The sequence below is a fragment of the Macadamia integrifolia genome, chromosome 2 (assembly GCF_013358625.1).
Source record: "Macadamia integrifolia cultivar HAES 741 chromosome 2, SCU_Mint_v3, whole genome shotgun sequence".
Taxonomy (NCBI): Eukaryota; Viridiplantae; Streptophyta; class Magnoliopsida; order Proteales; family Proteaceae; genus Macadamia; species Macadamia integrifolia.
In genome coordinates this window covers 8,752,923-8,780,111 of record NC_056558.1, presented here as the reverse complement: position 1 = coordinate 8,780,111, position 27,189 = coordinate 8,752,923, and the positions used below count along the sequence as shown (strand labels likewise).

At 40.8% G+C, this 27,189-nt stretch overlaps 1 protein-coding gene across 1 annotated transcript; it reads right to left on the bottom strand.

The window, feature by feature from the left end:
* Window positions 1-18,970: 18,970 nt before the first annotated feature.
* On the bottom strand, window positions 18,971-19,828 carry LOC122059520 (ethylene-responsive transcription factor 12). Its single transcript, XM_042622347.1, has one exon. It carries the CDS (start codon window positions 19,662-19,664, stop codon window positions 19,119-19,121), a length of 546 nt encoding a protein of 181 aa, XP_042478281.1. The 5' UTR covers window positions 19,665-19,828; the 3' UTR covers window positions 18,971-19,118.
* Between the last annotated feature and the right edge of the window lie 7,361 nt (window positions 19,829-27,189).

Sequence of the window (27,189 nt, the reverse complement as noted above, 5' to 3'; positions counted from 1 at the left end):
CTCTCTTTAGTTTTAATTCTTCTTTATTTTTGCTTTAATCACTTTTGTAATAGTTTTTTATGTCAATTAATGCAAGCATTCTTTTATTCTTATTCAGCTTCTTATGTTTATGATTTATGCAATTGAGTTGTAATTTTTAAAGTTATAATTCTAGGCTTAGATCTAGGTGACAAGATCACGAGCCGTGGAGTAATTTTTTTTTCAAGTTCAGTTTTTTTTTTTTTTTTTTTTGTTTTCTCTACTACTAGAAATTTCAGATTTGGTTTATTCCAGATCTGGTTTTTAGTGCTGGTAGTATCTCAAATCACCCAAGTTTTCAAGTTCAAGCATTGATTCAAGTATGTAGGCTCCTTCAGTAATATTTTTTCCCCCTCTCATTCCCTCTTCTGACTACCCTTTTTTTTTTTAATTTAGGATTTTAATTTCAGTCGTTACATTATTGCTATCCCTTTCTCCCAAGGTTTATGGCTAGTGTATGTGTTGGCTTTGCCCCTCTTAGCCATAAAACCATCAATTTATTGCTTTTATTTTAATTGTCTTCCTTTATCTAAAGCCAAGTAGAGTAACCCTTGTAAAAATGACTCTCTGGTCAAGTAGGGAAGCTCATACTATGATGTATCCCTCGGACTAAGTAGAGAAACTTACTTGTGAGTCTCTCTCTAGCTTTATCCTTTTTTTTTTTTACTTTTTTTTTTATTTCAGCATTTTTTTCCTTTCTTGTTTTTAATTTTAATTGTATGGGTTGTTTATTTTTAATTATTTATTTAATTTTAATTGCGTGGCTTGCGTCTTTAAATTCTTAAATGACGAATGGTTAAGATGTTATTTTAGATACATATCACAATCATTAATCAGTTCACTTTCACATTATTAAAAGAAAAAAAAATAAAGTGGTTGCTCTCCCTGTGTTCGACCCGTAGTTACACTGATCCGTACGCTTGCGGTTATATTTAAAATCTCAAACAGTAGGCATAGTTTAATTGATTTGAGTTCTACTAGGTTAAAGATCGAGTACCTTAGTAACTTAATTGTTTTGCCCATCTTTGGCTTAATCCATTTTAATTATGGGATCTGTCTTTGCTATGCCCATATTTGTCTCATTTTTCTAGTATTCCTTTCAAGCGCATTTACAAGACCAATTTTAAAGAGGACTCATTTAAATTTAAATAGGTCTATAGCTCGATTAAGACCCATTTATAAAAACTCGATTAAAGCCTGATTATCAATAGTACCATGCCCGCACTAGTTAAACCCATTTAACTAAACGGGCATTCACAGTGTATGTAGCCTTAGAAATTAGCCAAGCCCGATTAGACCCTGTCCAGATTGACCTGGCTGACCGATTGACACCCCTAATTTGAACATACTTAGACCAATCAATCTACCTCAAACCAAATCCTGTTGGGTTTAATTTCACTTTGTTCCACTAAGTCCACGTGGCGTGTTATAAGTGATGAACACTTTATGCTACGTAGAAAGTAATGAATTTTTACAGGGAGGTAAGATTATTATTTGAATTTTTACAGGAAGGTAAGATAATTATTTGAATTTTTACATTAAGGTAATATTATTATTATCTCACTTGGGTAATTTGTGGGACAGAATGAGAGATACGTCCTTGATCCTTCATTAAAAATAAATAAAAAATCTATGTCAAACTTATTATTATTTTAATATTAAAATTACGTCATGCCCTACACATTCACTCCATAGGATGACTCCACTGATAACTCCATGGGATGTCTGAGTTTGAGGTGAGATGAAAACCGTGGCAGTCATCGCAGTGGCAGAATCTCTCTACCTCTAGCCTTCTCTACCCTATGCCGCTCTGTTTGATTGTTTCAAAGAGATTTTAGTGAAAGGATGGATGGATGGATGGATGGATGGATGGGATGGGATGGGATGGGATCAATAAAATAGAACAAAATGGGGCCCCCCAGTGAGGGATCACGTTTGACAAGACAAGGCGATTGGGGATGTACGTTCCTAACTGCCCCTCGTCCCTTTTAACTTTTACCACCTCCTCTCCAGTCTCCACTTAGCCACCTGCTCTGCTTTTTCTAATCAGGTGTGCATCTATTCTATATTTCTATACGGCACCTGATATTTAAAAAAATAAATAAATTATCAGGTGAATCTATTCTATAGGTATCTGACCTCCCCATTCTTCCGGGCCGGGTCACTCTTCAACTTTACTGAAATCTGATTTGATATAAAACACGCATCCCATGGTCATTGCGCCCATGATCCCATCCCCATTCCCATACCCATCCCCATCCCCATCCCCATCCCCATCCCCATCCCCATCCCCATCATGATGGTTATGGAGGAGGGTTTTTTGACATACAGAGGTCATGCATGATAATGATAATGAGAATTGAAAAAAAGAAGACGGAATTGAAGAAGAGATAACGGCGTTTCTAGAAGGGTGGTTGTTGTATCAATCTCAATCTGAAACGAATGAATGAGTGAATAATGGGCCCTTTTTCTTTTTGGGGGGAGGGGTTGTGGTGGGGTGTGTGTGGTATGGTAGGCGTTGTCTGCTCCCCAGTTCGAGGACCATCCAACTGTCAATTGGAGTATGTGGGATAGCCACCGCCGTCACCGACAGGCTGAGGCTGAGAGGCTGAGGCTGAGGCTGAGTCACGAGGAGACAACTTTGATGAAAGGGAACGCTACAGCCTACAGCCAACCCAACCCAACCCAATCCACGACGGGGTGAGTTGGGCTTGGACTGTGAAAGTGGAACTTTTGATAGGGATAGGGATACATGTAAACACAACGAATCCTAAGAGGATTCATCATTATCTGTATGCTTATTTAATTTTTATATCTGTTATTCCACTTCAATTTCATATTCAACTGAATATCCATTAAGAAATTTCAGCCTCCCTACCCCACCTAACCAAAAAAATAAAAAAAACCCATTAAGAAATCAGATATTCGTGGGGCATCTAAACAGCCTATGGGGAGGGATCAAGAAAGGGGGTGTTTCAAGTGGGACACCCACAATCACATGTGTGTGAGGGGACTCAAATCTGAGTAGAAATCTCAGGCCAAAACTTCGAAAAGCAAAGGCACAATCAATCAACCAAATCGATTGTCCCCGAAGTTTTATCTTAAGAAGAAGAAATTGGACTTCCTTTTGTATGTGATTATTTCCAATTACTACCTCCAAGGTCGTCATTAGTGTTGTTGTTCCGATCACGTCAGAAATTCAGATGGCACAAGGGTACCTAACCTGTGTTTGGTATGCATTCTGAGTCTAAAACGTGTTCCAAATTGTAAAAAATGTTGTTTGATATGTATTAGGTTCTCAAATACTCAAAATGCGAACAAGAATGTAACACATTCTAGAATGGGATTTTTTTCCATTCTGCATTCTCATTCTTTATCTCCGATCTCAAGTCACCTCGAGTCCTGTCTCCTGACTTTGACTCCAAGTCCCAACTACACATACGCACAGCCACTCACACTCTCATTAATCTCGTAACCTCATAAGAAATCTCTCTCTCTCTCTCTCTCTCTCTCTCTCTCTCCTTTTCAAACCCAGAATCCATGAACAGGGTGAGAGCCGAGCTAAATTGAGTTGTGTGTTGGGAAAGAAAGGTGAAAGAGAAAAAATCGGACAGCTACAGTATAGGGTGGTGAAGGAGACATTGAGGGTGCATCCACCGACTCCTTTACTTCTACCACGCAAAGTGGTGGAGAGGATACAAACTTTATCTAGTCCTGGATCCCCAAAGACACGCTAATGTTAGTGAACGTTTGGGGTTTTTGGGCAAAGACCCTGAAGCTTGGGATGATCCTACCATGTTTAATCCTGAAAGATTCTTGGGCTCACGTGTTGATTCATCTCCCTTTTGCCAGTCTCAGGACTCCTTTGTGGTGGTGGCGGAGCTTGATGGAATGGATGATATGTGGCCAGAGAGAGTTGTGGTATGCAATGCATGTGATTCTACTCTGGTGGTGATCAGGAAATTATCTAGAGGCATTGGAGTCCATGCTTTTTTTTTTTCCTTCCATGTGGAAAAGTAGGGTGTGATTCTCCTCTAGGGTGAAGGGCCTGCGACTGTGGAATGGTTATACTTACATATAGATTTTTTTCCCTTGAGATGTTCGGTGAAATGTATGAACATTCTAAAACCAATAATGTATTTTAACTAAACATGTATAAACAAACAATGTTCTCATTTTCCATTAAGAATGCATTTTTTCACTGCGAGAATGAGCATTTTTTCACTGCGAGAATGAGCGCACATTCTCAAAATGAAAATGCATACCAAGCATAGCCTAAATAGCGAAATTTGCTTCATTTCTTGCGTGCTTTTTTCAGTCTTTCTAAGGTCAATTGAAGTTGTGAGGAAAATGTTGGGAACTCACTCTATTCATAGTTCTCTGAGTGAGAAATTGTTAAGTTGTTAGAGTGCACAAAATCAGACATCTTAGTTTGTCCCTTCAACTCTTCAAATGTTTATGTTGAAACAAAGCAATGGGTTGCTAGGATACATATCGAGTCTAAAAGACATCAACAAGTATATTATGATCATTAATTTGGAAACCACTATAGATCTAGGACTTGTATAACTACTTCTCTACATGATGAATGATTTTTTTTGCTTAAGGTCAATAAATAGAATATATTGAAAAGAATGAATGAATAAAATGAAGAAATCAATAAAACACTGAGTTTCCTAATCCATCTACGGCATTGCCATTAGTAGATTAGAAAACCAAGGAAAACAATAGTAGGCTCTCAACTTTCTAATCCACCTTCAGCATTGCCATCAGCAAAATAGAAAGCCAAAAAAGTTAATGCACTTCATAAAAACCAATCTAGGTTTCTCAGATGCATCCCAGACAATATCTTCCAATGAGAATCCAAATGGGATTTCCAATACTGAGAAGAGTTTGGTTGTAGTTGCATGCTTAGCCAGCCCATTCAACACCATGTTTACTTAACAAAACAATTTCATCGGATAGTAATAGGCTTCTTAGTCACCAGCAAGAGGTGTGACAAGCCATTCTGCAAAGCCAACGGCATTCAACTGCTCTTCCCCACTTATCTGCAACATCTGCAATGGATGGGACTTTTCCCTATGAAACTAGACTAGAATCAAGGAGGGTTGGGCCCACCTAGGATCATAGCCCGATAGCTATTCTTGCCCCAACTTAACCAATTGGGGTTCGATAGTGTGGGTTAAGAATGAACAGAAGGCGACTAACCAATCTCACTTTGAGACAAGATTCTGAATGTGAAAATCCCTTCCTCTTATACTTGTGACTTCTCTTATTAGATTGGTCTTTTGAGATGAAAATTTAAACTGTTGGACAATAATCTTAGGGCATGTTTGATTTTGCTTTCAAAAACGATTTTTTTGTGCTCAAAAACGGAAAAACACCCAAAAAACCGTTTGATTTTTTTGTTTCGTTTCACTTGTTTTTGAAAACAGAAATAGAAATTTATACCTATTTCTTTGTCTGGAAACAGGAATGGAGAAACAAGTGGGAGTGACAAAAATTGTGAAAAACCCGATACTTCACTCGACCTACCAAAACCTCAACTCATTGTTGAAATTTCTGGCTATCCAAATGCGGTGATTCCAACCTGATTGTGCGAAACTCATAGTTTCAGATTACTTTCATCCTTCTAAAGCTCATACCCATGAAGCATACATGCAACTCTAACGTCATGCCTTCACTCGTGAGTTGCATTCCTACAATGCCATGCCTTCTGTAATACCCTACTTCTTAAACCCGGTCTGATTAGGCGGTTGACCCGGTTTAACCATGCAGGAACCGAACCAGAAGGAGTTAGAGCGGGTTCCTTATGGGCTATGATGGCAAGGGTGACCTTAAACACCGGCTGACCCAACAAGTCCGAGCCAGTGCCAGAAGAGACGGGAGTGCCCAAGCCATGTACATGCACCTACCATAAGGCCATGTACGGATAAAGCAGGTATTGCAGCCGTATATTAAGGTATATACGTATACTACATCGTGTGCCAGGGGTGGGATTCGCGTCAGGCCCAAACTCTGTCGAAATCCCAAGTTTTGGCCCTCAGGTGAGCGGACAGGTGGGTGCACCCACCCACCTGAGTGACCCATCCATGTGGACTATTTAGTTATTTAGGAAATATATATATAGCATTTATGTTTTCTTTTCTTTTCATTTATGACACCCGTACGTTGGTGAGAATAGTAAAGAGGAGAGAGAAAAGAAAGGGAAGAAGAAGGGAAGAGAAGGAAGAGGAAGAAGAGAAGGATTTCAGTGGCGCCGAAGCTTGATCTTCCCGTTCCGACGCCGGAAGAGTGATCTTCAACTCTAGATCTACATTTGGAGGTAAGCAAAGTCGGGTTCCTTAAACATTCACCATACCCAAGCTTAAACCCTTGATTCGAGTAGGGTTCTTTGAGATCTTGTAAATCTCATTTGAAATGATGAATCTAAGGTTTAATAGATGATTTATGTGTTGATCTTGAAGGATTTGAAGGGGTATTGACAAGGTGGAAGAAGCATTGTGGGTTTGAAGTGATTTGGAGGGTTTAAAGTTATTCTTGAGCAAAGAAGGTAAGATGGTTTCCCATCACTTGAATCTAACCTAGATCTAGGTTAGAGCCATCCTATAAGACTTAAAAGTGTGAAGAATGGGTTGGGAAAAGCCCCCATTTGAATCCCCAAAGAATGGAGGAAGTTGGGAAGAAACAACAGTTTTCCCGCCAAGACCGGTGGGTAGGACCGGTGGGCCATCCAGCTCGCCTGTGAACACCCACCTGAGAGGGCAGGGGCCTTTGGGTACAACCGGTGGGCCCAACCGATGGACTAACCGATGGGCCCTATCGACAAGCCCCTACCCGCCGGTTTACCCGCCGGTCCAAACCGGTGGGTAGGACCGGTGGGTCAGACAACCCACCTGTCTGACCCACCCGTGTGGCCTGAAGGTGATTCTTACGTCCGATTGGAACCAAATCGGACGTGCGACCTTCTTTTAACGTTCTAAACATGATTTTATCATCGGATCGTATTAATTTTTATTCTAAAATGGTGAAGTACTAACCCCGCTCAATTATTTTAGGTTCACCAAATCATACCCGATTCGCACCGGATCTCACCCGTACCGAACGGGAATCCTTGTACGCTACAAGTAAGTGGGGAGAGGACGTTTGGCCTTGTTTCAAAGCATTGTTTAACATTCATTTAATTATATCTAGTCTAGTCATGCCATCATAAATATGCTATGTAGATTAGTCATCCTCACATTGCTATGCATGTGTGCTATGTTTACTTTTCAAATGCCAATTGAATGAGATGTTTATATGTTGAATGTGGACATCATTGTGTATGATGCATTGATAGACTAGATGCCGTAGTCGGCTTGGAATTGAGTGCATTGGTGGCTCGTGGTATGGGACACGGTGGCACTATACAATCGTACTATTGTCATATAGGAGCATGCGGTATTAGGATTTTCACCATCCCGTGCTACGACCCTTCCCAACAGGGTTTAAGGTGTTGGGTTATCATTTGGGGGGAAGCAGTGGTCGCGGTTGTCGGGTCACTGTGGCGGTTAGACAGAACGCCCGGTGGGTCATTAGGACAGTCGGTAACCCCAGTGGTATATTCAAGAGGGCGAATCGTACTGCTTTTAAATTGCTGGAGTCAGCACCTTTAATTTTAGTTATTTACTTTTCTGTTGAGAGCCGGTGGACGGCATTGTCTTTACTTTTCCGAGTACTCACGGTGGGCCTTCTCCGACAGCCCTATGGGCGTATCACAGGATGGAATTCGCGGCTCGTACCCGGAGTATACGCGCACTGTGGCTGTAGTAGCACTAAAATTGAAGACTTAGTATTGTTGCTTAGGTGGATGTGATTTAAAATGTATAGCATGGCATGTAGTGCATATGATTGTGTTTTGATGTGTGGACTGCTATGTGGTCCATCTTACCACTTACTGAGCTAGTGAGCTCATCCCACGTGTACATCCCCTTTTTTAGATGATTTTATAGGTCATACATCTGAGGAGCATGGGGTGGGTCTTACAGTCGAGTTTCCTGAAGAGGACTGGTGGACCCCTGAGGAGTTAGGGCACGACACTGACTGCTCGTGCGAGAGTTGTGCTGCCGGACCGCAATTCTGAGGCCGAGCTGAGCTCCACCTTTGAGGCCGTGCTGAGCTCCACTTTTGAGGCCAAGCTGAGCTCTACCATGTGATGCCGAGCTGGGCTCAACCCTTGATGCCGAGCTGAGCTCTAGCCTTTGATACCGAGCCGAGCTGTGTACTTTGATTATTTTGATGATTTCCTTTACATACTTGATATATGAATTGTACTTTTATTGTGTAAATATCATGCCTTCGGGCCCACATGTATATAATTATTGTATCACAATTCGGGTATCAAGTATTATGGAACTATTCACAGGTAAAACTTAGTCTTTCGCTGATCTGATGAGCTTATATTAGTTGTGTGTATGTTGTGGTGGAATACAGTATCTGATGATCCTGACAGGTTTGGATTAACCGGTGTTAACCCGGTCACTGGCCCGGTTCAGTGTGAACAGGGTGTGACACCTTCACTCGTGAGTTGCATTCTTACAACGTCGTGCCTGCATTCATGTCTTGAACTCACTACACTATTGAAAACGTTTCGGAAAATAGAAAAATCAAACACCTTTTTACAATTTCAAAAATCGTTTTTTAGCACAAAAATGGCAAAAACCATTTATGTTGTTTCTAGGCACAAAAACAGAAAAAACAAAATCAAATGGGCCCCTAGTGTTCCTATTAGTGTTGCAACCATTTCAAACTTTGATATAATTTACATTGCTCAATTACAATAAAGTGGTTATTGTTGATGATGTTACTTGTAGGCCAAATTAGGAAATTCATAATTTGGGATTGTGTAAAACCCAACTGGGTCAGCTCACTTGGACCCAAATTACAAATATTTAAGTATATGATCCATTCCACATGAAGCCTATGGTTGTGGGAAGTTTTCAAAATCGTTATTCCAATATGATCCATTCCACACATGATACCTATTCAAAGCTTCATGGAACCCTCAAGTCTTGAGTGATATTAATACATGAAAGGTCCTTGCTTTGTACTAAACCTGAGCCCAACAGTTTTAGTACCCTTAATTCAGTAAAAAGCCTCTCCTCCTGTGGCTTTTTGCTCAGCCTCATAGTTCCAAAGCCCATTACCTTCCTTTGGGAGTGTACTCCTCTAGCTCATCCAAAGCCATAGTGTTAGCTGCATGAACTTTAAATCCCCAATCTTGAAGAAACGATTTCAAATCTGTTGTCGCACGGTTCCAATCTACACGGACATGCACAACACAGATTAGTTGTTGGCCTGAAGGAGGCTCTGGGACTAGGCTTCGATGATCAAGTTAGACCTTAGGGTGATCATTTTAGTAAGGATATTTAGACGATTGAGAGTGTTACTTGTGCTGGGGAGTACTGAATTTTCCATCTGTGGGGGACGCTTAAGTCTTTGACGTGCTCGAGCTCCCATCTGTAGGGGATGCTCAAATATTTGATGTGCTCGAGCTCCCATCTGTAGGGGATGCTCGAGTCTTTGGTGTGCTCGACCTTCTAGTGATGCATTAATGGATTTGTAGGAAGTCTTTATTAAAGTTTTTTCAAAACATACATTCGTCAGATCTTGTTCAAAAACTTGACGGAGAAATTATTGACATTTTATTGATAGAATTTCCTAAGGTTCATAGAATTCCATGCTCGCGGGACTTCTCTCCCGTCCATTGTCAATAGGTGATAGGTGTCTGGCTTCACTATCTTTGCAATGCGGTACGGTCCTTCCCAATTGGGTGAGAGCTTCCCTTGGTGTCTTGGGTCAAAAACTTCGGTCCGTCGGAGAACCAGGTCATTGATTTGGAAGTGTCATTCAGTGGCCCTCGAGTTGAAGTGCCTCGCTATTCATTGTTGGTATGCCTCCATCCTTTCTTACGATTGGTCCCTCAACTCATCCAGCAGATCCAGGTTGTTTGTGAGCCCCATGTTGTTCTCTTTCTCATTATACACTTGGACTCTTAGCGATATTGCTCCGACTTCCACTTGACTGAGTGCCTCTGTGCCATATGTCAATGAGAAAAGGTGTTTCAGTAGTGGCAGTTCTCTCTATCGTTTTGTGCTCCTAGATTCTACTCGGCAGCTCCTCTGCCAAGAGGCCTTTTGCATCATCCAACTGCTTCTTGAGTCCCTGAAGGAGGGTTCTGTTTGCATTCTCCATCAAACCATTTGCTTGCAGGTACCCTACTGTTATTTTCCTGTGGTCGATCATCAGCTCGGTACACAATTTTTGGAAGCTTCTATTGTCAAATTGTTTACCATTGTCGGTGATCAAGACACGAGGTATCCCAAAGTGGAAGATGACTGAATTTCTAAAGAAGGTTGACGTATTGGCCTCAGTGATGGTCGCCAAAGGCTCCACCTTAGTCCATTTGGTGAAGTAATCCATAGCTACAATCATAAATTTCAACTGTTTAGGAGCGATCGTGAAAGGTCCCAATCTATCCATCCCCCACATGGCGAAAGGCATTGGGCTGCTCAGGGTGCTCAACTTCGTCAAAGGCTATCGGGAAACTGGAACAAAGTACTGACATTTTGCACATTTCTGCACATATTCCATGGAATCTTTTGTCATCCTTGGCCAATAGAACCCCTACCGGAGTATCTTGTGAGCCAAAGCCCTTCCTCTGAGGTGCTAATCACAGATTCCCTCGTGGACCTCTTTCATTGCATACTCCGTGTCACGGCGACCAAGGCACTTGATAAGGGGACCCACGAAGGATCTTCTGAGCAAAGAACCACCGTCAGTGACCACGAACCTGGTCAATCTATGTCGGATTTGACGCGCTTCTTTGGGATCAGAAGGTAGGGTCCCTTCTCTCAGGAAGGACACAATAGGGCTTCTTCAGTCATTCTCTTCATCGACCACCATTACATCCTGCTTAATCAAGCTAAAGTGGGGCAATACTTCGATGTAAATAGGAGGAGTCATGTTCGAGGATAGAGATGTGGTTAGTCTTGACAACGTATCTGCCAATGTGTTCTCCATGCGTGCAATCCTTGTTATACTTGTTGTTTCGAAGTTTGCTAGCAAGCCCTTCACAATTTTCACATTTTAGCCCATGCGCTCATCTCGAGCCACATACTTGTCTGTTATTTGTCTTATGACCCGCTGAGAATCACTATGGATGGAGAGCGTCCGTACTTCCAATGAATGGACCAGTTTGATACCCCCCAGAAAGGCCTCATATTCTACCTCATTGTTAGATGCTCAGAAAGCCAGACGTAGAGCACATTATATCTGGAATCCTTTGGGGCTGATCAAGATCACGCTCGCATCGTAATGTCCTGCTCTTGATGATTCATTCACAAATAGGTTCCATGGAGTTGTAGCCTCATGGTCGGCTTTGTCTTCAGTTTGCTGGTCTTTCCCCTCTTCCCCTTGCTCGGGCGTACATTCGACTAGAAAGTCTACTAATGCCTGGGCCTTTATTGCTGTTCTTGGACGGAATATGATGTCGAACTCACTCAATTCGACGACCCAGTTGATCATTCTCCCTGAGGCATTTGAAGTTTGGAATATTTTCTTCAGGGGCTGGTCAGTCAACACCGCAATGCTGTGGGCTCGGAAGTTGGGATGGAGCTTGCGTGTGGCTATTATCATGGTAGACGCCATTTTTTCCACTTTCGTATATCTCACCTCTGCATCTACCAGAACCTTGCTTACATCATAGATCGGCATCTGTTGCTTCTCTAGTTCCCTCAACAGCACCGCACTGACTGCAATCGGAGATATAACCAAGTACAACTGCAAGTTATCCCCTTTCAAAGGTTTGGACAGTAAAGGAGGGGAGGAGAGGTACCTTTTAACTCTTCAAAGGATTCTTGGTTGCTTGGGCCCACTGGAACTTTTTAGCACCCTTGAGAGTCTGAAAGAAGGGGAGATATCTATCGCCTGCGCTGGAGATGAAACAACCTAAGGCCGTAAGTCTGCTTGTTAGTCGTTGCACCTCCTTGACTGTTTTTGGTGGTGCCATCTCTAGTACTACCTGTATCTTGTCTGGATTAGCCTCGATCCCCCCGCTCGACACCATGAATCCCAAAAACTTGCCCAAGGTAACGTCAAATGCACAATTGCTTGGGTTAAGCTTCATGCCTTATCTCCTAAGTGTCTAAAGCGCCTCTTCCAGATTAGATCGGCCACATGGTTGGGTGTTTTTTTTCTCTTTACTAACATGTCATCAACGTAAACCTCCATGTTTCTTCCGGTCATTGGCTTGAAGATGCGATTCACCAGCCTTTGATGTAGCACCGACGTTTTTTAAGCCAAAAGGCATGACCTCGTAGCAATACAACCCTTTCTTTGTAATAAACATGATCTTTGGCTGGTCGCCCTTGCCCATTTTGATTTGGTTGTATCCAAAGTAGGCGTCCATAAAACTCATGAGGTCATGACCCGCCGTGGCATCAATTAGCATGTCTATTCTCATAAGTGGGTAATCATCCTTGGGACAAGCCTTATTGAGGTTGGTGAAGTTAACACACATGTGCCACTTGCCACTGGATTTCTTTACCAATAAAACAATTGCAACCCACTTGGGATACCAGATCTCCCTAATGAATCCGGTCTCGAGAAGTTTTTCTACCTCTTCTTGAATTGCAGCCTGCCTATCCAGACCACAAGTCCGTCTCCTCTGCTTGACTGGTCGAAACGTGGGATCCATGTTCAGTTTGTGCTCGATCACCCATCGATCGATGCCTCCCATATCCATTGGTGACCGCGCAAACAGATCTGCGTTCGTATGTAGTAACTCAACCAACTGTTCTCGCTCTTCAGTCTATAAGGACACTCCTAAGAAAAGCTGTTTGGAGGTATCTATGTCCGAAAGGTTGATAGGGACCAACTCCTTTGCCGGCTCTCCCCTTCTGGTCTCTGCCTCCTTCCTTTGATCGTTAACTTCCAACACAAGGACATCCTTTGACTTTTTGGTTTCCTTGAGGGCATTCACATAGCATCTTCTTGATTCAAGTTGGTCGCCTTTGCATTATCTTATTCTCCTCTCCATTGGGAATTTCATCTTGAGGTGGTAAGTAGAGACCACCGCTTTGAGCTTGTTGAGGATTGGCCTTCCTAGAATGACATTATATGCTGAAGGAATATCAACCACTAAAAAATTAGCCATAATAGACTTTTGGAACTCACCTGAACTAGCGCGGATCTGGAGTTCTATCATCCCTTTTGGTTGAACAAGAGATCCAGTGAAGCCATACAATGGGTTGGTGACTAGCATCAAGTATTTCTCCTCCAACTCCATCCTCTGGAATGCTTCCTAGAACATAATCTCTGTTGAGCTATTGTTATCGACCAGCACCCTCTCAACTTTGAACGCCCCTATCTGAAGGTTTATAACCATGGCATCATCATGAGGGAATCGTATTCCCCTTGCATCCCTATCATCGAAAGTGATGACGTGACCACTTTTGAACATCTTACTCGGGTGCTCAGTGTAAAATACTTCTCGAGCATAGCTCTTTCTTACTGTCTTGGAATCGTCTCCTCCTACGGTTCCCCCAGAAATAATGGTAATGATTCAAGCAGGTTGATCCTCCCCTCAATCACATGAGCGTTCATTCTTTCTTTTGCTACTTGGACAGGACCTCACTTCTCAACCAGGGCTATTTCAATGCCTCCGCTGGTACCGAGAATTGTCATGACCTGCTTCCCAATGACCTGGATCTTGCCTCCACTGTGGAGCCTCTTTATTTCCTTCCTCTCTCGCCTTAAACCTCCTCAAATACCCCTTCTGGATGAGCTCTTCAATTGCCTCCATTAGGTCTCTGCAATGGTTGGTCGAGTGGTCGTGGTCTTTATGATAGTCACAATACTAGCATTTGTCACGACTCTCGGCGGACTTACCAAGCGGCCTAGGTGCTTTCAGCTTCACTCTTTCCTCCGTGCTCACATTCATCAGAACATGCTCTATGGCCGAGTTTAATGTCGTATATACCTTGCAGTTTCCTCTGGGGCTTGCTCGATCATGGGACCTCGGGCGCTTGCTCCTAAAGCCCTGTCGTTTCTCATTCTGCCTGAAACTCTTTGGTCGATCGACCTGGGGGCTTGCATCAGGCTGATTAGTAGTGAGCTCTTCGGCATTGCTATAGTTTTGAATCTTCTCTCTCAAATGCGCTAGGGATCTAGGCTCGGACTTGGAGAGGAAAACTTCAATCGCTCCTCCCGAGCCCCGCTCTTCAAGGCCATGAACTCGACTGTAGGATTAAGGTCTTTTATCTCAAGTTTTTCTAAGTTGACATGATGTATATACTGTCGGAGAGTCTCGCCAAGCCATTGCTTCACTTCCATGAGATTCGACAATGTCCTCTGATGCCCTTTGCTCCATTCAAAGTAATCTATGAACCTCCTACTGAGTTGCTTAAAATCACGCACAAACCCCGGTTCCAAGCAAGAGAACCTGGTCATAGCCGGGCCCTCTAAGGATGCCGGAAATGCCTTACACGATAGTGCTTCCGAGGCTCCTTGTATGCTCATGACCGATCAGTATGACTGTAGATGTTTGTAAGGATCTTTGATCCTGTCAAAAATCCAGAACGTAGGGGTCATAAAACTTTCTGGAAGCCAGATGCGGTTGATCTCTTTAGATAAGGGGCTCTCACCAAACTTCTCCAAGTCCACAACGTCTCTCCCATCATCACCATCTACCATCCGATCAACCTTTGCTTACAACTCTTTTAACTATCGCTCTAGTAGTGTTTCTCGTGGCTTAGCCTGGACCTGGGGTTCTCCGTCTGGGTTGCATTGCCCACGACTCTCCCTTTGCCTTGCCCTTAGGTTGTTGCTGCTAGCTCTCTTTTTGTGACCTAGCCGATTCACACCCTACTCCTTCCAGAGGAGTTTTTGAAATTACGTCGATCAAGGTCCTCCTTCCTTTTCTTTGATCAAGACGATACCTCCCCCTTTTTCGCCAGAGATCCAGAGCTGCTACCTCGGCTTGGACTTTCTTCTGATGAACTTGAGCTATCATCAGTAGCCCTCTTTGAATCTCTATGATCACGGTGACTGGGTTCACCGGCCAAGGGTGGCCTAGCGAAGTTTCTTGAGGCCTCCTGGATTAACTCTGCCAATCCCAACACCTGGCCACATAGTTCCTCGAACTGCAGGGTCATTACCTGAGGAGGCGGAGGGATGGTTCTTGATACAGGCCTTGACAGCAGGGTCTTGCTCTACCTCCTCCCCTATTGCCTCATATCGATTTTTCGGTGGGTTTTAGGCCTGAGGACGGTCCTCCTCTCTTCGAATAAGTTCTAATAGTTTTCGTCATCCTAATCCTCTCAATCGTGCTGGCTATATTTGAACGACTTGTTGTCTGAATGCCCATGGACGGCACCACTGTTGTTGCACGGTTCCAATCTACACGGACCTGCACAACACAAATTAGTTGCTAGCCCGGAGGAGGCTTCGGGACCAGGCTCCGATGCTCACCTTAGGATGATCATTTTAGTAAGGACATTCAGACGATTGAGAGTGTTACCTGTGACAAGGAGTAAGTCCTCCTTATATAGAAAATTAAGGTCCTTGCTCATTGGTGCAATTCACCTAGAGCATCTCCATGTGTCCTTTCCTTGTAGAATCAGATCACCCTAGGATTGCTGACCCGACGCCATATCTTAACGATTAACTCAACCCAAGTTAATCCCTCCTTAACGACCTACCTGACCACGGTCAGGCATTAGGCTAACTCAACCAGGGATGATGGTAGTTAACTTGCTTGGTGATCAAGTAAACATTACCATGGTCCTGGGGACCCGGAGTTAATAAATCTTCTGACCCTAGTTAGCCATTCCAAGGGATCATTAACCTGTGGGATATGAGAGGCTGGGGGTTATAGACTCAAGGCGCCTTGGCTGCCCTACCATTGCTTGGCTCATAAGGATGACCAGCTACTGGTCCCCTGTGCTTGATGTAATATGCTTGACCATATTGCTAGTGGTTGGTCCATGTGCTCGGTGTGATATGCTCGACCATATAGCTAGTGGTTGGTCCATGTGCTCGGTATGTTCATATATGGTATATCAAAATCCTTGTCTACATAACCTATTGTTAGCTGAAGAAGCATTGGATTCTCATGTGTTAAATTTCTTAAATTTTTGTGTCAATTTAACAGTTGAAATGAAGATAGATACGAGCATGGATTAAGGGGACAATATCCGTATCTGCATCTGCGGATACCTATCTGGATCGGATTGGATCAGCCCATAATGGTCAGTTTTGCCCTTGTTTTTTTTTTTTGAAAGTATAATTTTTTGTTGTTTTACCCATGAAATGATATGGATAATCAATTCAAATTGATTAGGTATCGAGGATCGGTCTCATCCAATGTTGATTCAATACGATCGATACAATACCAATACTTAAAACCATGGATACGAGTGAATAGAAGGCATTTGTAGGTGTTTGAAAGACCATCATGTTAGACTTTGACATGTACTTTTTGCGAGCCATTGGCTTGTTAATTGTATGTGGGCACCATTCCGTATTCTTTTTTCCTTTTTTTTTTTTTTTTTTAATGAAAATTCATCCAAGCAACGGGGAGGGGAAATATGTCATTACAATATTACAAAAAGAATCAGTTTTAGCTTTATAGACATTTTTTAACCATTTTAAAATACACATTCCATAGATAATTGTTTCAAAACTACATACATAAATTTGGTTTCCCGCACCAAAATTTGGTATTGATGCTTTCTAATGGACTATATAAAAATATTTTAGAAAAAGAAATAGGACATAAGGTAAGTTGGAATCAAACTCAAAATAGATTTTGACGAGAGTGTTGTTTCCTACAAAAGATAAAAGTGGGGCTTTCCAAGAAGCTAGTTTGCCTTGGTCTCCATCGAGAATCCTAGAGAGACAACTCACTTTTTTTAGATCAAGCGTCAATAAGAGGAGCATCCAAATAGAAAGAATTAAGGGGCACTTCTCTCATATGAAAAAGGTTGCAAATTGTGTTTTTAGGGTTAGAGTGAGTACACTTACTAAAGAAAAGTTCGTTCTTTTCAAAAAGTATATTTTTTGCCCAATAAAACTTTGGTATAATTCAAGAATACTTTGAATGGCTTGAATATTCTAGGGGGTGGCCCTACAAAATAGGAGGGAATTATCTGCGATAAGAAAGATAAGTAATTTCGGGGACATTTTTAGTAATTTTGATACCTCTAAGGAGATATAGGTCCCTAAAGATATTCAACAAATTGTATTCCTAATTTGATGCTCCCCTAAGTTTCAGCCGGAGCAGGGGTGCTTCAGTCTTTACCATTTACAACTTTGCAAACTTTTGAATGTTGGAAAAGTGACAATTGATTCCATTATTCTCATGGCGTGATCACAGTTTAGTTCCTTGAAGTCCCCGATACAAAGGAAGAGAAGGAAGGATTTGAACATTGCAACTACGTAATAATAAGGAGAAAGGTAGATTTGGAGGACCTTGTTTTTTATATTTACTTTGATGAGTTAGGACTGTCAATTGTCAATTTGGAAGAATGGAAGAAGGGTTTCCAAATCAAGGTTTAATAATTTGATATCAGGATTGAGATTGGTCAAGATCAATATTGATTCGTTCAAAATCAGATATTAATAACCTGATTTTATGTTAAAAATAGTTTTTTTTATTATTTTATTTTTTATTTGTATTGATCCATTGATATGGTATCAACTCAGATTTAAGATTGATCAAGATCAATACCAGTCTGATCCGACCGATTATAACCTATCCGATCCCTCAAACCAAAAAACAAATAGTAAAAAAACGCATATATTACGTGTTTAATACAGAATAATATAGTTTTGATAAAAGCACGTATTAGTCTTGAATTTACTTTCACCAAAAAAAAAAAAAAGTGAATTTACAGACCGATGGACCAAACCACCACGAAAAGTCTTTCCGCCGACAGATCTTGCTGTCCGAGGTGGGGTCCATTAAACTCCTCTACTGTTATTGGCAGCGGAAATTAAGCAAAACCATGCCTTAGAGGACACGTGGGTGTCAGACGGACCCCACCCTCTGCCACTACCTGCGTCATGATACCCTATTACTTCTGTATATGACTTGACTGATTCATATCTCTGACAGTTATCTGAGAGAGACAAGAGGGAAAAGAGAACACGGCGTGGTTAAGGACCAGAGAGAGAGAAAGAGATAGACAAAGACAGAGTGGGGCCCACACGACTGACAAAGAGCTTCAAAACCGTCGCTGTAAGCTGCGCAGCCTTCTGTACTGTGTGTGTATATATATACATATATATATATATATAATAAACAACAATGGCCCATGGCCCATTCTGACAGTATCTTTTAAGTTCTGACAATTTGCCTGGTCCCAGAAGGGGACTTTGCGTGTCTTCTGGCTTCTCTAAGCCCCATCAATCCCCCCCTGACCCACACCCATCAAAGATTAAAATAATAATTTCTTCTCAATTTTTTAATCTATTTTCCGTCGTCTTCTCTTTTCAAATTAATTAATTAAATGAATATCAAGATTTTGAGAGAGAGAAAGTATCAGGTTCCGAGAAAGGTTCGGGAAGTGACAGCACGCTGGAACTTCTGACAAATACACAGAAAAGAAAAAAAAATGCATTTTCTAATTTCTAAATTGTTATATTACCAAAGTGGGAAATTAAAAATAATCGAAACATAAGTTAATTAAAGAAGCCACTACTATTACTAGGTATGTTCTCATCGGGAAGGGGAAGCACAGAGTTGGAATATCTGATTCTTTGTCTCCATTTACAACATCCCAATGGCCTTTGCAGTAGTAACACTATTCCTTGAAGACGACTAATCTAATATGGGGAATTAGGGTTTGTGACGATCCATCTAGTCTGCAAAAATCCAGATTTGATTCAATTCTTCTTCACTCTGAACACATTGGCATAGAAATCATATTTCATTAAAATGATAACTTGAAACTACAAGATATTTACAGTGAGTGATTCTATTTTTTGAAAAGAAAAAAAAAAAAAAAAAAAAAAGAGACGAAGGTCTCTGAAACTTCCAACGATGATGAATCAATCACTCATGAGAACCAGAATGAGGAGGGAATCGTAGCGGGAGGGGGTTCGTTCAGATCGATGGAGAGACCACGCCTCACCGTCCCACTGAAAGGAGGAAGATGAGTGGGGGCCGGTTCAGGAGGCGGTGGTTGATGAACAGGGGCGGTTACGGATACGGATACCGATGCATCTCTGGGCATAAGGTCGTCTTCACGGCAGTTCATCTCCCTGAGAAGGCGAGTTTGGAAGAGTTCTCCGAGAACAAAACCAGCAGCACGAGAAGAGGAAGAGAAGGTGGAAGAAGAAGAAGTAGGCCAGCGATGATGATCAGAAGAGGGGAGGTTGAGGTCGAAGGAGAAGGCAGTCAGTGGAGAAGGGAAATTGGTCTTAGCTTTGGCACCCCTGAGTGATCTTGCAGCAGTATCGTAGGCAAGAGCAGCTTCCTCTGGAGTATCAAAAGTGCCGAGCCAAACCCTAGTTTTCTTCCAAGGATCCCTGATTTCAGCAGCGTACCTTCCCCATGGCCTCTTCCGAACTCCCCTGTAGTGTCCCTCGCGAGATGAAGCCATTGATGAGCACAGATGAGAAACAACCACGACTGTTTCTACTATGGAAGTAAAAGGAAATAAAACACAGAGAGGTGGTAGACGCCTAGAAGGGAAGAGAAGGAAAGGAGTCCCACAGAGGCTCCCGTAATCGTCGGCTAGGCGGCACTTCCCTTCATCATCTCCTTCTCCACTCCATTTAAATAGTAAAAAGTGTGTCCGTGAGTTGGAGGGAAGGTGTGGGACCCACCGACTACGCACCCACCCACTTCACCCACCCTGGTAGGTCACTTAATAGGTGTTGCTTCTTTGCTCTTCCTTCTGGGGGGGGGCCAAAGCAGCCGCCGCCTGATAGGACGTGTCAGCATGAGAAGGGAAGGTCATGTGAGACTCCGGTCATTTAAGAAAGAACGAGGGGTACACTGTACACAGGTGCGTTCCAATCAAGTGAGACGGCACGGTTGGGAGAAAAGTTTTGGGAGGAGGGAGGTGGGGTATAAGATGACATCAGCCCTACTGTTTGTATACGGAGAGGAGGTGATGTTTTGACTTGATGCGTACAGGGGAAAGGAGTGCAGACTGCTTTATCAGTTTCTTTTGGTTACGTTTTTTGGTCTTTCTCTTTTTATTTTTTTTAATATTTGTCTTTTTACTTTTTAAAAAAGTGTCAGTTGCGGCAGAAGAAGCCGACGACTGCTGGTATTGCACTACGTCCCAGTGGCGTGCGTGTCCCGTACTCCCGTGTGACTTTAGAGTGACAGAGGAAAGAGATAGAGATGTGGGGTTGTCTTGTCGGATAGCGAAGCAAACCGTAGCTTTTTGAAGGTGAGGTAAGCAGAGAGGGGATGCTGGGTCACACGTGGATCCGTCACCCCCCAACCCCCACATAGCGCTCCGTGTCGATCTGCGGGGAACAACCGAACAGCCCCCGAGTTGAGCGCCCCCTCCATTATCTTCTTCAGTTTGTTACTCTTGAGCAAGATTTCTGATGTCGGCTATGGTTTGATGTATCGGTATTGTAATCATATCGTTTGAGACAAATGATCCATATTGATAGGAAAAACACTACAGTTAAGGGGTTAAAAAGTTAAAAAAAAAAAAATCTATTTTTTTTTAAGAAAAATCAAGATAACCTTGTTTGGTGCCGCCAATCCATGCCAATATTGTATCAAGTATCATTTCGGTTTTGAAGATAACTGATACCACAGTGTGCGCTAAAACTATGATGTCTGGTAGTGGTGTCAAAGGTTGGTTCGGCTTGATTTTTTAATTCGAGTTGAATAGATTTTGATGTCATAATAAAATTGAATCTGAATTAGTAAGGAAATTTTGATTTCGGTTTAATTTTGATTTGGGTATCGATTTGTAAGCAAGTTAATTTTGGTTATTTGTCCAATTTATATTCGATTTTTCATACAAACTTGTATAAAACTATGCACAATTTGATTTTTTTTTCTTTTAATGAATTCTGGACTATTTTTTGTTTCTTACCGGTTTAGTTTTAATTTTGATTTCCATTGCTAATTCTAGTTTGTTTTTGGGTTCATTCAGTTTCTATGTGATTTGGTTTGGTTTTGGTGTTGCAATATCACAAAGCGAAACCGGACCAATAACTTCAGTTTGGTTTGATTTAGGTTTTGACTCTCCACCAATACTAATATAGATTGATCAAAATCGATTTTGGATAAAACTTGACCAGACAAATTTACCCTGAAATAAAATCAGTTTTATTATAATTATTATTATTTTTAATCCCGATATCTTACTAGTGGATTAATATCGAATCCTTTAAGATTTGGTATCGGTCTCAACAGATACCATTTCAATCTAAGAAATTTTACAAATCCGGATTGGATTTTTGAAATCATGTTTTTGAATCTTGATCAAGGTATTAAAACTCATGATCAGTCTCAATCAAATTCGATTCGAATTAGATTAATATCCAATTGATTTACCCTTGTTTTAAAAATAAATTGTTAGACCATTTCACCGGATATACCTTAGCAGTGGATTGGCATTGGATCGATCTCAGCCGACGACCTGATCTGATCCGATATCTTATTTTTAAAACCATGGTCTTGAGTCTCTTGACTCGTTCTTTTTTATGTTATTTGAAAACCTTGTTTGACTCGCTCTGATGTTACTTGCTAGGGTTCTGTGTTTCTGTTGACTCGGTTGGGCGGCAAGTGGGGGATCTTGGAGGATTACACTTTGGACTTTAGAGGACTTTATCTACAACGTTTCAACCTCAAAAAGCATTTGATTAGGATCAGTAGAATGCATTGATAGAACAACAATTTGATATTTGAGGAGGTGTGCGTATTGGGTATCTTCCTGAGGACGACTGCCGGCCGGGACCCACCCGAGTTCTGGTCTTCTTTCTTTTCGTAAAGTTCCGATGCCCTTTTTCAAATTTTCTAACTTTCTCCATCGATCTTCAAAAGGGTTTATGGAGAACAAATAATTACAGAGATCACGTCCTTTGATAAAGACTACACTCCCCATTTCATAAAGCATTTCAGCTTTAATGTTTTAGTGCCTCTATAAGATTTGGATATCATTCTTTCCTTCTATATATATATATATATATACCTGGAGAGAGAGAGAGACCCACACCCACTCACCAGTCACCACTGAGGAAAAGAGTAATCCAGTAGTCTTCCTTGTTGTATGGTTAGTTCTATGTTCTGTGTGGTGGTCAAAAGTGTAGTGTTGGAATCCTTTGTCTTTATATATTATGATCATTTTGATCTTCCGGCTTCTCCTACTTTTCCTCCTCCTTTCTTGATTCCATTTTGATATTTATAAGAAGCATATCCAATTTAAGAACTAAAATTGGATTCTTTTCATTTGATATTTCTGTGTCTCAATGTATTTAAGTGTTGTAATTAAGGTAGTTTGGCCAAGTCAACTGTTGAAAATTATGCTGGATGCTCAAATTTTTTGAGGATCGGATCAATCTTCTCTCATATGCAAACTTTATCGTATAAAAATAGTGGAAAAGGTGTGGATTATATTTTGACCCATAATCGTAGTTCCACACTGACACTATCCCTCTTAAGAAGAGAGAGAGAGAGAGAGAGAGAGAGAGAGAGAGAGACAATTCATGGTGCTGTCCTCCCCTTTCCCTCTTTGTGATAATGCCTAGAGAGACATTGTAATTTACGATCCCAATATAAAACTCAATAAGCAAAAAAGATTTATTGTCAATTCCTTTGGTGAATTCCTAAGATGACAATAGTACTTTGTCATTAACTAATGTCTTTATTGTTACAAAAGTGGGAAGAGGTAAGTATCTCAATGGAAATTTTACAAATTTTACCTAATCCAAAGTAAATCCAAATACTTTAGATTTATTATTAGGAAAAAAGAACAGTAAAATGCAGTGTGGCCCTACGCCAAGAAACATGGGAGGGAGACCTTATTTTTGCTTTAATCTGCTATATATATATATATATGGTGTTTTCTATTACCTAAAAAAATCTGGTTTACAAACTTAATTATATATATGTTGAAAGAGAAGGAGTTGGATTAGCTCACATCTTAACTAGTAATATTTTTCATTACAAGAAAAAAAAAATCAAACCTATCAATTGAATATAAATGATGCGAACAACATATCCACTAAATATTTAATACCAAAATTGTCATACGACAATTATAATAGATCATGTTGAGGACCTTATCCTAATACGGGTAATGAAGGAAATACTTATCCATAAAAAAAAAAAGAAAAGAAAAAAGAATGCATCCAATGCACGAGACTAGTGCCACTACATGTGTCAGGAAAGGATCATAATATCTCATACAGAGATTGTTTCCTGACTCAAACCTACGACCACTAAGTTATAATGGAGCAACTTTAACTGCCCATATAGTTTTATGTAATTTTAACAAAGCTGGTGGGGTAGGTGTTTGCAAAGCCTGTCATATGAACTCGTGTAGCAAAATATAGGTTTAAATAGTCCTTTTTCAAAAGCTCTTGAGAATATATGATTCGTGGGCTGCAAAGTCAGCCTAAGCTTAAGGATTAGCCCCCTTCAACTAGGAAGGAGGATGGGCCTAACTCCAAACTCTAAATCAAGTCTAGGTACATTACATCTTTTATAATAAGACTACTTTCAAATCTTGACTTTACCACTAAACAGGAAAATGAAAGGAAGTGTTCTGTAATCTTCTGATCAAAAGGGTTACCAACCCTTTTCTTTTTAAACAATTGGAGAATGAAAAAGATGCTCTAGACAGTCAAATATCATGGAGGGAGTGAGACCAAATCACTTGGTTTAAGGAAAACCTCCACTAAAGAAGAATCCTTTTGCCCATGACATAGCAAGCACTGCACTTTCACTTTCACATTTTTTTAAGGTATAAGTTATTATATTAACAAGTCTATGTCTCTTTCTTACCTAAAAATTCAAATTTCAATAAGCTTTCTTATTTCCCCTGATTCTAGGTGTAAAAGGGGTGAGGAGGTTGGTTCTTTTTGTTGCCCCATCACAGGAGGGTGGAATTTTCCTCCTTTCTGGACCTGAAAGAAAAATATATCACAAGGATATGGCAGTTCTAGAAGTTTATTATTAGAGATTCCTGTTAAAGTGGTGTGACAGGTTTCTCATTCACAAAACACCAGGCTCTGTTTGGTTGCAAGGTAAGTGGGAAAGGGAAGTGATCAAGAAGGGATTTTTCATTTTTTTTTCCCCTCTGATCATTGGAGTCATTTGATTTAAAGGGAAGTACAGTAAAATTAATTTAGCAGAACTATTTGGTTGAATGTAGAATTAAGGTAGAATTTAAAAAAATAAATAAATAATGCAGCTATAAGCCTATAACCAACTTGACCCATTCCCATTTCCTTTGACCCACTTATCAAGGTTTTTCACTTTTTAATTTATTTTTTGGAAAATGATTTTTGTGCATGATCATGCATGCAACTGTTGGATGAGAATGAGGGTCCATAGTGCACCCCATCACGGCTTCACCTCTATCTGACGACTATGTGCATGATCATGCATCAGGGCCAATTGTGCACAAAACCTCTCCACTTAATTTTTTATTATTAAGAAAAAAGCTTAATAAGTGCTCCGACCCACTAGACCCATCCCCATTTGCTGTGCCCCACTTAGTAAGGCTTTTCCTTCCTTCATAGTTTATTTAAATTAAGGGAAAAAAAAAAAACTTACATTAAGAATTTGAAATTCAAAAGAAAATAGAACTTCACCCAAAACATAAAATTAAAATTTAGTAGATCATACTGAGATTAATTTGAAACAATGGTTTGAAAACACACACCATAACTGCCCCACTGACACCCACCCACACACAAAAGGTCTTAACAAAGGAAAGGATAGTTGGAGAGCCCTCTAAACTTTGGGTTGAAGGTGAATTGGTCCTCATAAATCCTCTCTCAACACATAAATTGCCTACCACAATTTGAATGAATAATGGACTCCAAGAAACCGAGGCATTTGAAGACAAATGGGAGGTGAACCAACCATTGATGATGATCCCATTTGTGAACCAACCACTGATAATGATCATCTGTACTGTTAACATTCTAACACAGGGTACATTTGTAGGAAAAGGTACACATTTTCATGAACTTGTGAAGATTAAAGTCCAGAGTTTTGAGGCAAAACTTGATATAACTGATTTGATCACAAAAATACAGGATATGGTAATGGCAATGTATCATACATTATCAGCATAATACAAATTATTAGAATGTTTCTAAAAAACAAAACAAGCATATGTTATCAAACTTCAGAAACCTTCAATGAAACAAGTTATTCTCCAATATAGGAGAACCTAACCAAGTTCCAGTATATTTATTAATGAAATTGCAGATCCAATCAAACTACTGATCCTTACTGAAACAAAACAAACAACTGCCCAGGTAAAACAAGTTCCTGCAGAAACTTATCAGGCTTCCATCATAGGCCCTGCAATTTAGACTTCCAGGCATCCATGAAGGAACTTCTACTATGCATTCATAATATGAAGGAACTAAGCCTATAGGCCAATCTATCAATATGAGGGACCCCAAATCAGTTGAAATCATCAATGACATTATTTAGTAGAAGTTATATCCCTACTGATTAACCACCAATCCTCAAACCGCGCACATTTTCATTAAGACCATACATGTAAGGATGAACAAAACTATTGTCATGATAAGCTAAACTTGGGTCAGTTAACTCCTCCGTTTCCTCTTCTTCTCGCCCTTCCCAGCCTGCTTTCTTCAACTGCATTAACAATGACAAGAGGGAGTTGATGTCCACACATATGACGGGTTATTTGTCTATAGTCTAATGTCTAGAAACACCTTAGTAACAGTAGTAGTTTGTGGCTCTCACCTCTTAGCATGTTCATGCACCCGTCTCCCAATCATGTACAATATGTAAGGCTATGAATCACATGATATGTTTCTCATGAAGAGTGTTGTGACAATCAAGTGTCTAGGTAAAACACACTACATGTAAGGATATGAATCCAGCCTTTAAGTCTCTTTCTTTTTTTATTGAAAAATCCGGCCTTTAAGTCACGATATGGAGAACTGGATAAATGATTGGATAACTGGGAGCATTAAATCAATGTCCTCAATGTCAAATTGAACCCATAAAATTTTGTTCAACTAGATAGTCAGGTCTGCAGCACAACAAAGTAACAATAATGTAAGATCTACCTGCAAATTGGAAGCACCATACCATTTTACTGTGAAGAAATGAGTAAGGTACTATAGAACCAAGCCTTCTACCTAAAAGACAAAACAGCAAGCATACGCTTAACCCCAAACCAATCCTGTCCAAGGATTAAACTACTGGTAGATCATAGATGAATTACAGATACGCGTGGCATCTACACAGACACAGGTAACAAATAATGATCATAGACATGAGAAAATAACCAAAACAGAAACTTGCAATAATTGCGAAATAGGGAGACATCCGGAGAACCCAACCAAATCAAATCCAATTGGACATAACCAGACCTTAAACTAGAAGGAAGATGATTATGCAATAATTGGGGTGAAAAAGAAGGGCCTTGACTTTCTGTCACAGGTTTCTGAACGAACCACACATCTACACAGAATAATATGCACGGTTCATCCATGGCCATGGGAAGGCTTGCCATACTTGAAGCCCTTTAGTTTCAGTGAGGGGGAAGGATGGGGGAGTCACCTACATAGAGGAGAGGATGCCTGCGACAGATAAAAAAGAATATGACCAAGTAAATACCAAGAAACCAGTTAATTGTACAAGAAAACTTGGAACTTTCGGAAATACAAGTGGCTCTTTACCCAAATTTACTTTGATGTGGTTGCTGTAGCCTTGTAGGTCTTCAAATAAAAATGATTAATAAAGAGGGAAACATTTTATAAGTTTTCCTTGCATGTGTGCCTGAGAATCCATCCATAATTGTGCCTTCAGGGCCCAATGAATACACCAGTGGCAATGAGATATCAAGTGCAACTTACTGATCTGAAAGGAAAACATGTCCAACATGAGATGTGCAACACCCAAAGTTGCTCCTCTCACCATGGCTGCCTTGG